Here is a 12,137-nt window from a genome sequence, read left to right on the forward strand (position 1 = left end):
GAGCGGTGGCACCTGTGGGGCCCCGCCCCCCCAAAAAACGCCTGCAAGGACAAAAATGCTGGGGGGCCCCCCAACCCCCAGCAGCTGGGGGGTCCCGGACAGCAGGCCTCCTCCTCGCCCCTCCCCGCAGCCAACCCCCAACTTCCTTTCCTGGCTGCTTAGACCACACAGTATTTTATTCGAAATGCCGGGGCCCTCGACCCCGATCCGCGTCCTCGATCTGGGGGCCACGCCGGGCCCCAGGTGTCCCAGGTCACCCAGCACCTCCCTGTCCGGCTCCCCTCCCAGTTCTGCTCTGAGCCCCAAGAGCAGCATTTTATTCTTGGCTTACTGCCCCTAACGTTTTCTTCAGATCCCTATTTGCCCCAAATCCGACTTCAAACACTGTCACCAACGGGCCTTCACTGTGCCCTGACGTGCCAGCCGCCCGCGCGCGCCGTCACCTTCCCCGGGTGGAAAACATTGTTGCTTCCCCCGGCGCCCCTCCCCCACCCCCACCGCCCTGGGAACCAGTGCGGCCCCATCGGCGCCCTGAGCCCGAGCCGCAGTCTCCCACGCCAGCCCTCGCATCGGGCCTCTCCCCCGCAGGTCACTGCCCGCCCCGGGCTGCCCTGTCCCGATTGTGAGCCCCAGGGACTGTGCCTCCCTTTCAGCGCTGGGGCCCAGGGTGCAGGCGACGGAGGCAGCCAGAGGCCCTGAGCCAAGTGGCTCTGCTCGGACCCCGTGCTGCCCCCGGGCCCGGGGCTGGGAACAGACAGGGGTGAGGGCTCGCTGCAGGGAATCCGTGCGGCTACTTCACTACGTGACGACGACCGCGATTTAATGAGTGCTGGGCATTAACGTGCCGTCAGCCCCGTTCTAAGGCAGGGAAACTGAGGCCCAGAGCTGGGCCACGTTTACCCCACAGCTGACGGCCTTCGCCACTGCCACAGCGCACGGACTCACGCTCCCACATCATCTTCATCAAGCAGCTTTGACTACAGGCCTCAGCCCGGGCTGGCAGGTGCCTCATGTTCAATTCCCGCACTAGCCCGGTGATGGCGGGACCTACATCCTCATGTTCCAGACGAGAAACTGAGGCTTGGGGAGAGAAGGTGCCTGGTCAAGGTCACTCGGTTCGTCCACGAGAGGCAGGAAAGACAGTGGTCCCCACAAAGGGCTGAAAGAGCCACTGCTGACACCATAGCCACACGCCCGCTGCCCACAGGGTCCTCACCCAGGGCCTCCCCTGTGTGGCCAGTCAGGATCCGCATTCTCCAGACAGGGGGACCCCAAGGCTAAAGCAGGCTAAGTCCCTTGGCCAAGGTCACAGGGCACAGAAGCGGAGTGCCGGGGATTCGATCCCGGGCCTGCTGGCTCCTGAGGGTCCAGCTCTTTCCCACCTCCCGCCCTGGGCTGCTCCTGGGGGAGGGAGGCTGGGAAGGGGGGTGGAGATCCTGGCTGATGAGGCCCCTGATCCCCACAGAGATAAGGGCTTGGACAGGAAGCCCCATCAGGTGAGAGCCAACTGGCGGGGGCGGGCACCCCACTGAAGGCAGCATGCTTGAGGGACCCCTGCAAGGGGCGCGGCCAGGGCAGTGGGTGACAAAGCCCTCAGGGGCCGGGGGCGGGAGCTAAACTTGGCCGGCACCACCAGCTGGCCCGGCTCCCTCCCTCCCGCCCGGCTGGCGCCCCAACGCCCCGCCTGTTGCTAGGGAACCTGGCATTGGGGGGGGCAGGCCTGGCACTTGGGGTGGGGGAGCATGACCCCACATGGCTATGGTCGTGGTAACTGGGGGAGGGAGGGGAGCCCGTGAGCTCCGATTCCCAGAGGGAGAGGTAGGTGAGCCCCAGCCGGGACTGACCAGCAGGACTTACAGACTAGTTGGGACGAGAGAAGGGCGCCGGCCCTCTTCAAATGCCCACCGCGCGCAAACCTGGACCACAAGGGAGGAGGAGGCCCGCGAGGGGCCCCACTGTACAGAGGAAGAAACCGAGGCTCACAGGGGTGAGGTCACCTGCCTCAGGTCCCACGGCGAGGGAGGCACGGAAACCAGATTTGAACCCAAGCTTATCTGAACAATCAAAGTAACAATAAGAACAGCAGCTCCAACGCGTTTTACTCACACGAATCTCACGGCTCCTGAAAACATCTCTAACAGGAAGGTGCTGTCGCAGACCCTACTTAGACACAAACTGGGGCCTGGAGCGGGGAGGGCATCTGCGAGCGCACGTAACAACGGACGACGGCCCCAGCGTGAGAATCCACGGGCCCGCCTGACTCAGATCCAGAGTCACAACAGCAGGTGACCGTGTGTGGAGCGCGCCCCATGTGCCAGGCTTCACCCCTGTCATCTCGGATAATCCCCCGAGGGACGCAAGCATCCCCATTTTTCAGAGCAGGACACTGAGGTTCAGAAAGGAAGAACCAGTAGTTGGAAGACACGATGTGACCCGGCTGGCGTACCCAGGCCCGTGGGCCTCCCCCGGCACTTCCTGAGTGACGCCGGGGGGCGGGGTGGTTTAGGGTGGGTATCTCATCTCTCATCAGAGCCCCCAAATCAGAGTCCGGCCTATGGTGCATGGGCCGTGGCCGCGTGGCTGGGGAGATCTCTGTGAGGGAGGGCCTTGCAAGATGAAGGGGCAGAGACGAGCATGGTGGAGATGGGGAGTGAGGGTGGCTGGGCAGCCTGGGGTGGGGGTGGGGGGACGTGCAGGGACCTGGCAGAGGTCTAAGCGAAGAGGGACAGAGACCTGTGCTGGGAACGAGCCTGGCACTGGTTGGGGAGAGGCTCTTCGGAAGGGCTGAGCGTAATCAGAAACTGGGGAGATGGGGGGGGGTCTCCCAGGCTGTGGTACAGAGACAGGGGGCTGGGAACAGTGGGAAGGGTGGCCAAGGTTTCCATGGGCCAGTGGAACTGAGGGGCCGAGGAAAGTCCTAGAAGTTAAAGAAGGGGGTTTCTAGGCTCAGTCTCTGGAAGCAGAGAGACGTCAGGGGGCACATAAGTCCTGGAGGGCAAGGGGCAGCCCTGAAGAATAAAGCCTGAGCCTTGGCAGGGGTCAAAAGCACCCAGAAACTTGGGGAGGTTTCCAAGAGACAGGACCCCTCCCCCAAGAGAAGAGGGCTTACAGCCAACACAAGACCAGAGGCTTTGAGTCCAGGAGTCTTCTGGAAGAAGGATCTGGGGCCAAGCCTTGGGAGCTGGAGGAGGCCTCCGAAGTTGAGGAGGGGGCTTCCCTGGGGGGCTGGACCTCCCTCCCCGCCCCCCGCAAGGAAGAGGCAGGCCTCCGGGCAGACGAGACGGGGGACCTGGAGACTAGTGGAAGAAGAGGTGTCCTGTGAGGAAGCGCCGGGCCCAGGAGGGGGTCAAGGCCTTGGGGGCTTGGTGAGGGGGCTTGCCCGGAGCTGAGGACTTGATAGAGGCAGGCTGGGGCCTGGAGTCAGACTAGTCCAGGGCCTAGAAGGAGTAGACTAGGCTAGGGGCCTGGAAGTTGGAGGCCAAGGCTGCTGGGAGAAGACACCAGTGAGGGTGCAGGGGAGGGGGGTGCTGGGGGCGCCCCGGGGTACCAGGAATCCAGGGACAGGGCTGCTTGGAAGACAGGGACCAGGCCTGGGAGTGGAGAGACCTTGAACAAGCTAGAAAGGGCCCTGGGCCCAGGAAAGGTGGAAACCGGCTTCCTGTGAGGGGGTGCCCACAGGATCCGGGAGGATCCAGAGGGGCGGAGGGCTGTGATGAGAGAAGGGGGGCTCCCGGGGAGCCCGGCACCCACATCCAGATGGGGAAGGCCAGAGCCAGAGGCGGGACTGGGCCAGGCCCTCCTGAGAGAGGGCCAGGGCCGGGCCTTGGGGGTCAGGAGCCCAGCAAATCCTGGAGGGGGCGAGGTGTCGGCTGCGGGCGGCCAGGAGGGGAAGGGGCTTAAGAACACGCGGAGAAGGGAGGGGCTCCTGGAAAGCAGGGGAGGGGGCTTCCTGGAGGGGAGAGACCCGAGCGGAAGCGGTCTGCAGAGGGACAAGAGAGGGGTCCCGGGAGAGGGGCGCCCCCAGGGGTCGGGCTGGGCTGGAGTGGGGGAGGGTCGAGAGGCCTGGAAGTCCGGGCCGGGGTCGGGAGGTGGCAAGCGGGNNNNCTGGGGGCGGAGGCAGGTCTGGGCGCGTCGGGAGCGAGCGTGTTCTCACAGGAGAGTAGGGACTCACCGGAAGAGAAGGGGAGACAAACGGCTCGGCAAAGCGCCAGAGACGCAGAGAAAGACATCGAGAGACGCAGAGATGGAGAGACACGAAAAGAGAGAGACAAAGAGACACAGGGATAGAGAGACAGAAGTAGGGAGAAGCGCAGACACACAAAGAGGTGTGACGGGAGCCAAAAGCCCCGAGCGACACACACACACACACAAAAAAAGAAGCATAGGGAAAGAGACACACACAGACAGAGGTACAGAGAGAGCAGAGACACAGAGAGCGACAAAGACCGAGAGACCCACACAGGGGGACGGAGGGAGAGGCAAAAAGAGACAAAGAGATAACACACAGAGACTCAGAGACCTGCGAAGAGAATGGAGAGAAAAAGACAAGACAGAGACGACAGAGGCAGACAGGACCCCAGAGACGAGAACCAGGCGGACGGCGGCGCCGTCCACATTCTCCGTCCCAGCCCACCCTCTGCTCAGTCGAGGGGCCCAGGAAGTTCTTGGGAACACAGAGCTGAGGGCGCTGGGGGCACAGGGTGCGAGGCAGAGCCGCTGCCGGGGGCTGACCACCATCTCTAGCAATGCTGCCTCCCACCTCCCAGAAAACCCCAGAGCCCAGGGCTGTGGCTGCGCGCCCCCGCTCCTCTCCTGCGCACCCCCGCGGGGGTCTGAGGACTCTGGGTATAGCTCTGAGACTCAGGGCAGGCATCTGCCCCTTCTTGGCCCCGGTTTCCCAGTCTACACTGGGTGAGGGCGAGGATCTACATGTTGCCTTTCTGGGAGGGCTGAAGCAGGCGCGGAAGACGCCCGTGTAGGTAGGCACCGCAGGGCGCAGCCGCTGGCGGGCTGGGCAAGCTGAAACCAGAGAGGGCAAGGGCTTCTCTGAGCTCCTGCCACACTGCGGGGACCACCCTAGGCCAGGATGGGACGGAAGAAAGAGGGGCATTGCATAGTCCTGGCCCCCAGATCCCACAACCCTTGGATTGGGGCCATGCCCTGCCCCTGTCTGTCTGACCATCTTCTAGAGCCTCAGTTTCCCTTTCTAAAACACAGGGTGTGATCATCGCAGCAGTGTGTTGGAGTCAGCCCGACGGAGCTGATGGTTCAAGTCTCAGGAATTCTGAAAGTGGTTGTCAGACAGCCATTATTAGACATTAAATTATGCAAACACGTAATTAAATAAATTACATTTGAAACAGAGGTAACAAACGCTCGTCACGACCTAATTTATTTTACTACTTTTACTATTATCTGTGATCCTGAGATTATTTACATCCAATTGTACCTTCGTGGTGAAACAACTGTGTAATGAGCTTCCCCCAAAATGCTTTTGGCGACATCACTGTAGCGAACTTGAATCAGCCAGTGGTGGAAATATTTACACCAGGGAAATTGGCGAACGCCATCAATCAAGGCTCCCCACCCCCACCCCCCAGAGAGCAGGCTGTCACGCACTCATCAGCATGTCTCTGGTTGATACTATCAGCTACATAAACTCGCAGATGCTTCCTCTGTGCCTGGCTCGGAGCGCTTTATTCTCTCTGCCACCCTGTGAGTTTGAGGCTTTATTCTCAGCCCCACGTCCGCATGCTGAAGGTTACATGGCTGGTGACTGGCGGGACTGAGATTTGAACCCCAAGTGCCTCCAACCTCTGGAACTTGGGCTCTTAAGCACCATGCCTTCCTGTCCCGGAAAAGTGAGAGTGGCAACCTCAGTGTGCAGCAAGAGACTATGTATGTAATGACTACGTGTGTAAATGTTTCACACGGGAACAGATTAGAACTTCCTAAGTGGATGACATTACCATTGCTACTCTGCAAATGGGGCCCAAGGAGCCTCAGGAGTGGCGGGATGCAGAGAGGGAGGACTTCAGGATGGTGTTCCAGAAGTTTTGAGACTACCGCCCTCCCCCGGGCGCTGCAGGGTGAGGGGTGGCGTGGGGTGGGGGAGCTGAGTCACTCCTTCCCCGGCTTAGCGCGGAGAGCTGCAGTTCTCCCTTGCACCACACGGGGGCAGCAGATCACCTCCCTCCACACACACCCGCTCACCACACCTCAGGCCCGACCCGGGCTCCACCCCCCCCCACCCCAGTACTGTCCCCACCCCATTCCCCACTGAGAGGATTGAGGCTACAGGAAGGGGGAGGCTACAAAATGATGAACCTTAAAAACAGTATGCTCAGCGAGGGGCGCCTGGGTGGCTCAGTCGGTTAAGCGACCGACTTGGGCTCAGGGCATGATTTCACGGTTTGTGGGTTCCCGTGGGTTCGAGCCCCGCGTCGGGCTCTGTGCTGACAGCTCAGAGCCTGGAGCCTGCTTCAGATTCTGTATCTCCCTCTTTCTGACCCTCCCCTGCTCATGCTGTCTCTCTGTCTCTTTCTCAGAAATAAACAAAACATTAAAAAAAAAAACACGCAGTATGCTCAGTGAAAGTAGGTCGACCCAAAAGACCACTTCCTGTGGTCTGATTCCTTTTATTATTTTTTTTTAAATTTTAATCTTTATTTTTGAGAGAGAGTGAGCAGGGGAAGGGGAAGGAGCAGAGAGAGAGGGAGACCCAGAATCCAAAGCAGGCTCTAGGCTCCGAGCTGTCAGCACAGAACCTGACACAGGGCTCAAACTCACAAACTGAGATCATGGCCTGAGCTGAAGGCGGATACTTACTTCTTACCAACTGAGCCACCCAGGTGCCCCTGTGTGATGCAACCCATGGAGCTGGGAGCAGAGGGGAAATGGGGAAGGGAGTTGCTAATGGGCTATGGGTTTCTTTTTGAGGTAATGAAAATGTCCTGGAATTAGATAGGGTGACAGGTGCCACATCTTTGTGAATATGCTCAAACACACTGAATTGGGCACTTTGAAAGGGTGAATGTTATGGCATATGAATTCGATCTCTTTTTAAAACCACTTTTAAAAGTTTATTTTGAGAGGGGCACCTGGGTGGCTCCGTGGGTTATGTGTCTGGCTTCACCTCAGGCCATAATCTCATTGCTCCATGAGTTCGAGCCCCACATCGGGCTCTGTGCTGACAGCTCAGAGCCTGGAGCCTGCTTCGGATTCTGTGTCTCCCTCTCTCTCTGCCCCCTCCCTGCTCACACTCTGTCTCTGTCTCTCTCAAAAATATTTTTTAAAAATTTAAGTTAATTTTGAGAGAGAGAGAGAGAGTGTGTGTGTGTGTGTGTGTGTGCACGCACATGAAGGGGTGGTCAGAGAAAGAAGGAGAGAGAGTCCCAAGCAGGTTCCCAACTGACAGCAAGGAGCCCAACGTGGGCTCAGTCTCACAAACCCTGAGATCATGACCTGAGCTGAAATCAAGAGTCTGAAGCTCAACCGACTGAGCCCCCCAAGCGCTCCTGAATTGTATCTCAGTAAAAATTAAACAAAGAGGGGGAGATCTGATAGCTGTCAGGGCCCACAACAAGGCCATTTGGTTCCGGCCATTTCCGATCGCTGTCTTCCGATTACCACGGGTCCACATGGACCTGGCGAGGACAAAGCCTCCCCCACCCCCTGGGCCACTCAACCCCAGTCCTTCCCCAGGGCCCATTGTCTGGTAAATCCAGTCCTTGAACGGAGGCCTTCAGATCTTGGAGTCTTAACCCCCTGACCTGCTTCGTCAGCCATAAGTGTCTGTAAAGCCCTTGCTGGGGCTGGGGAAGAAGCCCTGATCCCTGATCCCAGCCCTGACCCCAACCCCTCACCACCCCCAACGTTGCCTCGTCAAAGTGACCCCTTGGTCCAGGCCTAACACCCGGGACGCTACGTCTGAGCACCCGAAAGGCCACCTAAACCTGCCTTACAAGTCACCCTAATCCTATATCTAACTCCACCTAACCCCCAACCCATTCCCAGCCCCCCCCCACTGCACCTGTCATATGCACCCCCAGCTTCCAATCCTTAGCTCTGATCTGTCCCCACGCGTGCACTCGGCTAATAAATCTTTACTAGTATGTGCCAGGCACGCATCTAGGGATGTAAAGATGAACGAGGTAGGCAAAACCTGGTTTGGATTTACATTCGAGTGGGAGAGTCAGAAAACCTACATGGGAGACAGAAATCTGATAGTTCAAACTGAGGAAGGGGATATTGACAATTGAAGGAATTGACAAATTAGAGCTAGTCCCCTGGGGGAGGGAGGAGGTGAGGGCCGAAGGGGCTTCTGCTGTCCAGGGAAAGTCTCCTTTGAGGGAGGGAGGCTGGAGCTGAGGCCTGCATGATGTAGAAGGAGGGAGCCATGCGGGAGGGGAGGGGGAGATGGGGGAGAGAAGTACAGTTCCAAAGTCATGCCCTCAGGTCTCTGATGGCAGTGTCTGGGCCAGCAGAACCTTCATTCCAGAGCAAGGAACCCGAGGGGGAGCTCTGGGCCTGAGTCCCAAGCTGGGTGTCTCCCCAGGGTGCCCAGGACGGTGTTGTCACCTTGGAAGGCGNTTCCCAGCCCAGCCCCAGCTTGGCCTAAAAGGGCAGACAGATAAAGAGTCCTTCCCGCCCCTGGCCCCAGGGAGGGAGGGGTTTCCTGACAGGAAATTGACCTCCTCTAACCGCCCCCCCCACCCCAGTTCCAAGCTTTCAGCAGTTCTGGCTGAAGCGTCCTCAGACAGGACAGCAGAGGGACGAAGGCGCCGCTGCCGAGGAGGAGGAGGTGAGTGTGCTGGAGAAGGGGCAGGATTCGGATTCGCATGCCCTGGCCTGGGCTCCCCCCAGACCTCGGTGGGACCAGAGATGGGGAGAACATGTACCCTGCAGCCAGGGGGAGCTGGGGGCAAAAGATGTGGGGCCCGACCTCAGGAGGTACCAGCAACAGGGCAGGGGGTGCAGGGAGGAATCTGGGGACCCCGGGGACCCCGAGAAGCTTCACAGGAGCCGGAAGAGCTTGGACCATCAAGGGAGAACCGAGAGGAGCCACTTGGATTGGGTTGGGTCTGATGCCCTTGGAGTTCAGGTGGGCAGGTGGGGCCGAGAGCGGCGGGTACTTTCCTCCATCGCCGAGGGATGGGGGGCCTGGAGATGGGGGGAGAGCAGGGCTGGGATGGAGATGAAGCAGGAGATGGGGTTCGGGGCAAAGATGTGCATGAGGGTGAACCAGGCTGGGCTGGTGATGGCTAGTTTGGGGGTGAGGTCTGGAGCTGGGGGGTGTGGTTGGGGTCCGGCATGGACGCACAATTGATAAGGGTTGTTCTCTGAAAAGACTTGGGGGCTGGAGGCGCTGACTTCTGCAAACAGGTCAGGCTGCCTGTGGAGGGTTTAGGGCTTTGGGGAAAGGCTGGCAGCGAGGAGGGGGGGGAGGAGGGGGAGGAGCCAGAGCCCAGAGAGGGAAGCGCTGGTGGCTGAGACATCCTGTGGGAGCCTGGAGGCTGGGGGCTTGAGGGATGCCTCGGAAGTGAGTCAGGGGCNGACCATGGGGCCGGTTTGGAGAGCATGTTGGCAGTGGGGTCTGAGGGTGTTGCAAACGGTTTGGGAGTATTGGACCCAGTTTGGGGATGGATGTGGGAGCCAGCGAGGGAGTGGCAGAGCCAGTTTGGGCCATGTTGACTTCTGTGACGGGTGCCCTGTTTTGAGGGGGACGTGGAGTTTTGGGGGGACAATGGACCCAGTGTCGGGACATGGTGAAGCCAGTGTGGAAGATGAAAGATAGACAAATCAGTGTGTGACTTGTGTGTGTGTGTGTGTGTGTGTGTGTATGGCGGGGGGGGGCTCATGTCGATGGCCCACATCATGGGGGCTCCAGGCAAGGGTTGCCATGGTGACTGCCTCCCTGGGGGACCGGGGATCATGGAGACCAGAGAGAGGCTTGAGGCATGACAGCTGAGGTCCAGAGGCTGAAGTCAGGGAGGAAAGAAGGGAAGGGGCTCCCCCTATGAAAGGAAGACGCTCTCGCCTACTGCCCAGCCAACTCAGGACCCTTTCAGCAACTGCCTCCTTTCGGATTCTCTATGCACCCCCACGGGGGTTCCCAATCCAACCCTGTCCCTCACCTGCTCTGAACGTGTCCCAGTTCAAAACAACCTATGGGCCTAGTGGTAGGTGAAGGTGGAAACATCTGACATTTTACAGTTTTGCCAAAGCCGGCCAGCCACACTTAAATCAGCCAGAGCCACACAGATAGGCATGGGTACGTCTCACGTGTGCGCACCCGTGTGCCTAAACACACCCATGAACAGCAACTTGCTGGATGCACAGAATCTGAGAACATTCACAGACTTTTGAAACATGTAAAATGATACATTGTTTCTAGATGCAAATGATACATTTTTTTCTGGATGCAAGTCTACAGAGACTTAGAGCAAAAGTCAGCTTGGACGGGGAGACACACTTTCTGGACACTACTGTCCTGGGAAGGGGTGGGGGGGGGAGGGCATCTGTAATGCTTGATTCTAAAAAAGACCAAAAAAAAAAAAAACCCACCAAAACAAACAAACAAACAAAAAACCCCAAACACCAACAAAACCTGAGCCAAATCGAATGTTTGCATTGGACGCAGCAGCTAGGATTGGAGGCAGAGGGGGTGTTTGTTTTCTAAATTTTTCTGAATTCCTGAATGTTTGAACTATTTCATCATTTTAAAAAGCACCCTTCCACGGCTCCCCAGTGTCCTCGGGAAAAAGCCCAAGTCCCTCCTCGCGGCCCTTCGAGGCCCTGCGTGGCTTGCTCTGTACTGACCTCTCCAGCTTGACTCCTCGCCCACAAGGAATGAGGTCCTTGCCTCCTTCCTTTATTTCCTGTTTAGCACCCATTCATTTCCTGAGCGCCTGCCCTGGGAGTTGGGGACACGGTGGTGATGGAGACAGCCAGACCCTGTCCTCTCGGGACTTCACAGACTCAGACTCATCCCCAGACACCGACAACTCAAAGTGGGGAGGGCTGGGATGAGGAAATTCTGAGGGGGGCACTTGACTCAGCCGAGGCATGAGGGAAGGCTTCCTGGAGGAAAGGGCTTTGGAGCTGGATCCTAAAGCATGACTGGTGCAGGGAGAAGGGGTTTCGTGTAGAAAGATCAACAAACGCTGTCACCTAGGGGCGCCCCGAGGAGGAAAAAGCGGCATGGCACTGGTGAGGGGCACATCTGGCAGGCAAGGGCAGCTGGGTTTTGTGCCAAAGGTACCAGGGAGCCATGCAAGGTTAAGAGAAAGAGTGGTGCAAGTTTGTGCTTTAACGAGGTCCTCAAAGGTGGGCTGGAGGGGCCAAGAAAAGAGCCTGGAGACCAGGGAGAAAGGGGGGAAGTGGGAGGAGGCCTGGACTGGGGCAGGGGCCATGGAGAGGGAGGAGATGAGGGACTTAGGAGTGAGAGAATCTTTTATTTTTTTTATTAAAAATTTTGTTTAATGTTTTATTTATTTCTGAGAGAGAGAGAGAGACAGCGTGAGCAGGGGAGAGTCAGAGAGAGAGGGAGGCACAGAATCCAAAGCAGGCTCCAGGCTCTGAGCTGTCAGCACAGAGCCCAACACGGGGCTCGAACCCACGAACCGTGAGATCATGACCTGAGCCGAAGTCGGACGCTTAACCGACTGAGCCACCCAGGCGCCCCATCAAATTCACTTTAAGGGGCGCCTGCCTGGCTCAGTCTGTAGAGCATGTGACTCTTGATCTCAGGGTTGTAAGTTTGAGCCCCACGTTGGGTGTAGAGCTCACTTAAAAATAAAATCTTGGGACGCCCGGGTGGCTCAGTTAGTTAAGTGTCTGGATCTCTGTTTAGGCTCGGGTCATGGTCTCACGATTCGTGAGTTCGAACTCTGCGTCAGGCTCTGCGCTGACAGCACAGAGCCTGCTTGGGATTCTCTCTCTCTCCCTCTCTCTCTGCCCCTCCTCCACTCTCTCTCAAATGGCTAAATAAAGTTATTTAAAATTTCACATTAAAGCATACAATTCAGTAGCATTCTAGTACGTTCACAGTGCTGTTAACCATCGACATTATGTAGTTCCAGAGCATTTTCATTTCCAGAAAGGAAACTCATACTCATTAAGCAGTCACTCCCCTC

The 12,137-nt window shown here is 58.0% G+C and overlaps 2 protein-coding genes across 2 annotated transcripts in view; one reads left to right on the forward strand and one right to left on the reverse strand.

The window, feature by feature from the left end:
* MARK4 (microtubule affinity regulating kinase 4) overlaps positions 1–5,504 on the reverse strand; it is a 33,731-nt gene extending 28,227 nt beyond the window's left edge. Inside the window, exons 1-2 of the mRNA XM_077747208.1 lie at positions 5,450–5,504; positions 4,937–5,019 (exon numbers count right to left, since the gene is read on the reverse strand). Coding sequence (XP_077603334.1) covers positions 4,937–5,019; positions 5,450–5,504 — 138 coding nt within the window. The remainder of the gene's footprint in view (positions 1–4,936; positions 5,020–5,449) is intronic.
* A 3,275-nt stretch (positions 5,505–8,779) lies between these two features.
* EXOC3L2 (exocyst complex component 3 like 2) overlaps positions 8,780–12,137 on the forward strand; it is a 19,248-nt gene continuing 15,890 nt past the window's right edge. Inside the window, exon 1 of the mRNA XM_077747209.1 lies at positions 8,780–8,803. The gene's annotated coding sequence lies outside the window, so the exon portion shown is untranslated. The remainder of the gene's footprint in view (positions 8,804–12,137) is intronic.

Source organism: Crocuta crocuta, unplaced genomic scaffold, assembly GCF_008692635.1.
Source record: "Crocuta crocuta isolate KB4526 unplaced genomic scaffold, BGI_CrCroc_1.0 scaffold334, whole genome shotgun sequence".
NCBI classification, from domain to species: Eukaryota; Metazoa; Chordata; class Mammalia; order Carnivora; family Hyaenidae; genus Crocuta; species Crocuta crocuta.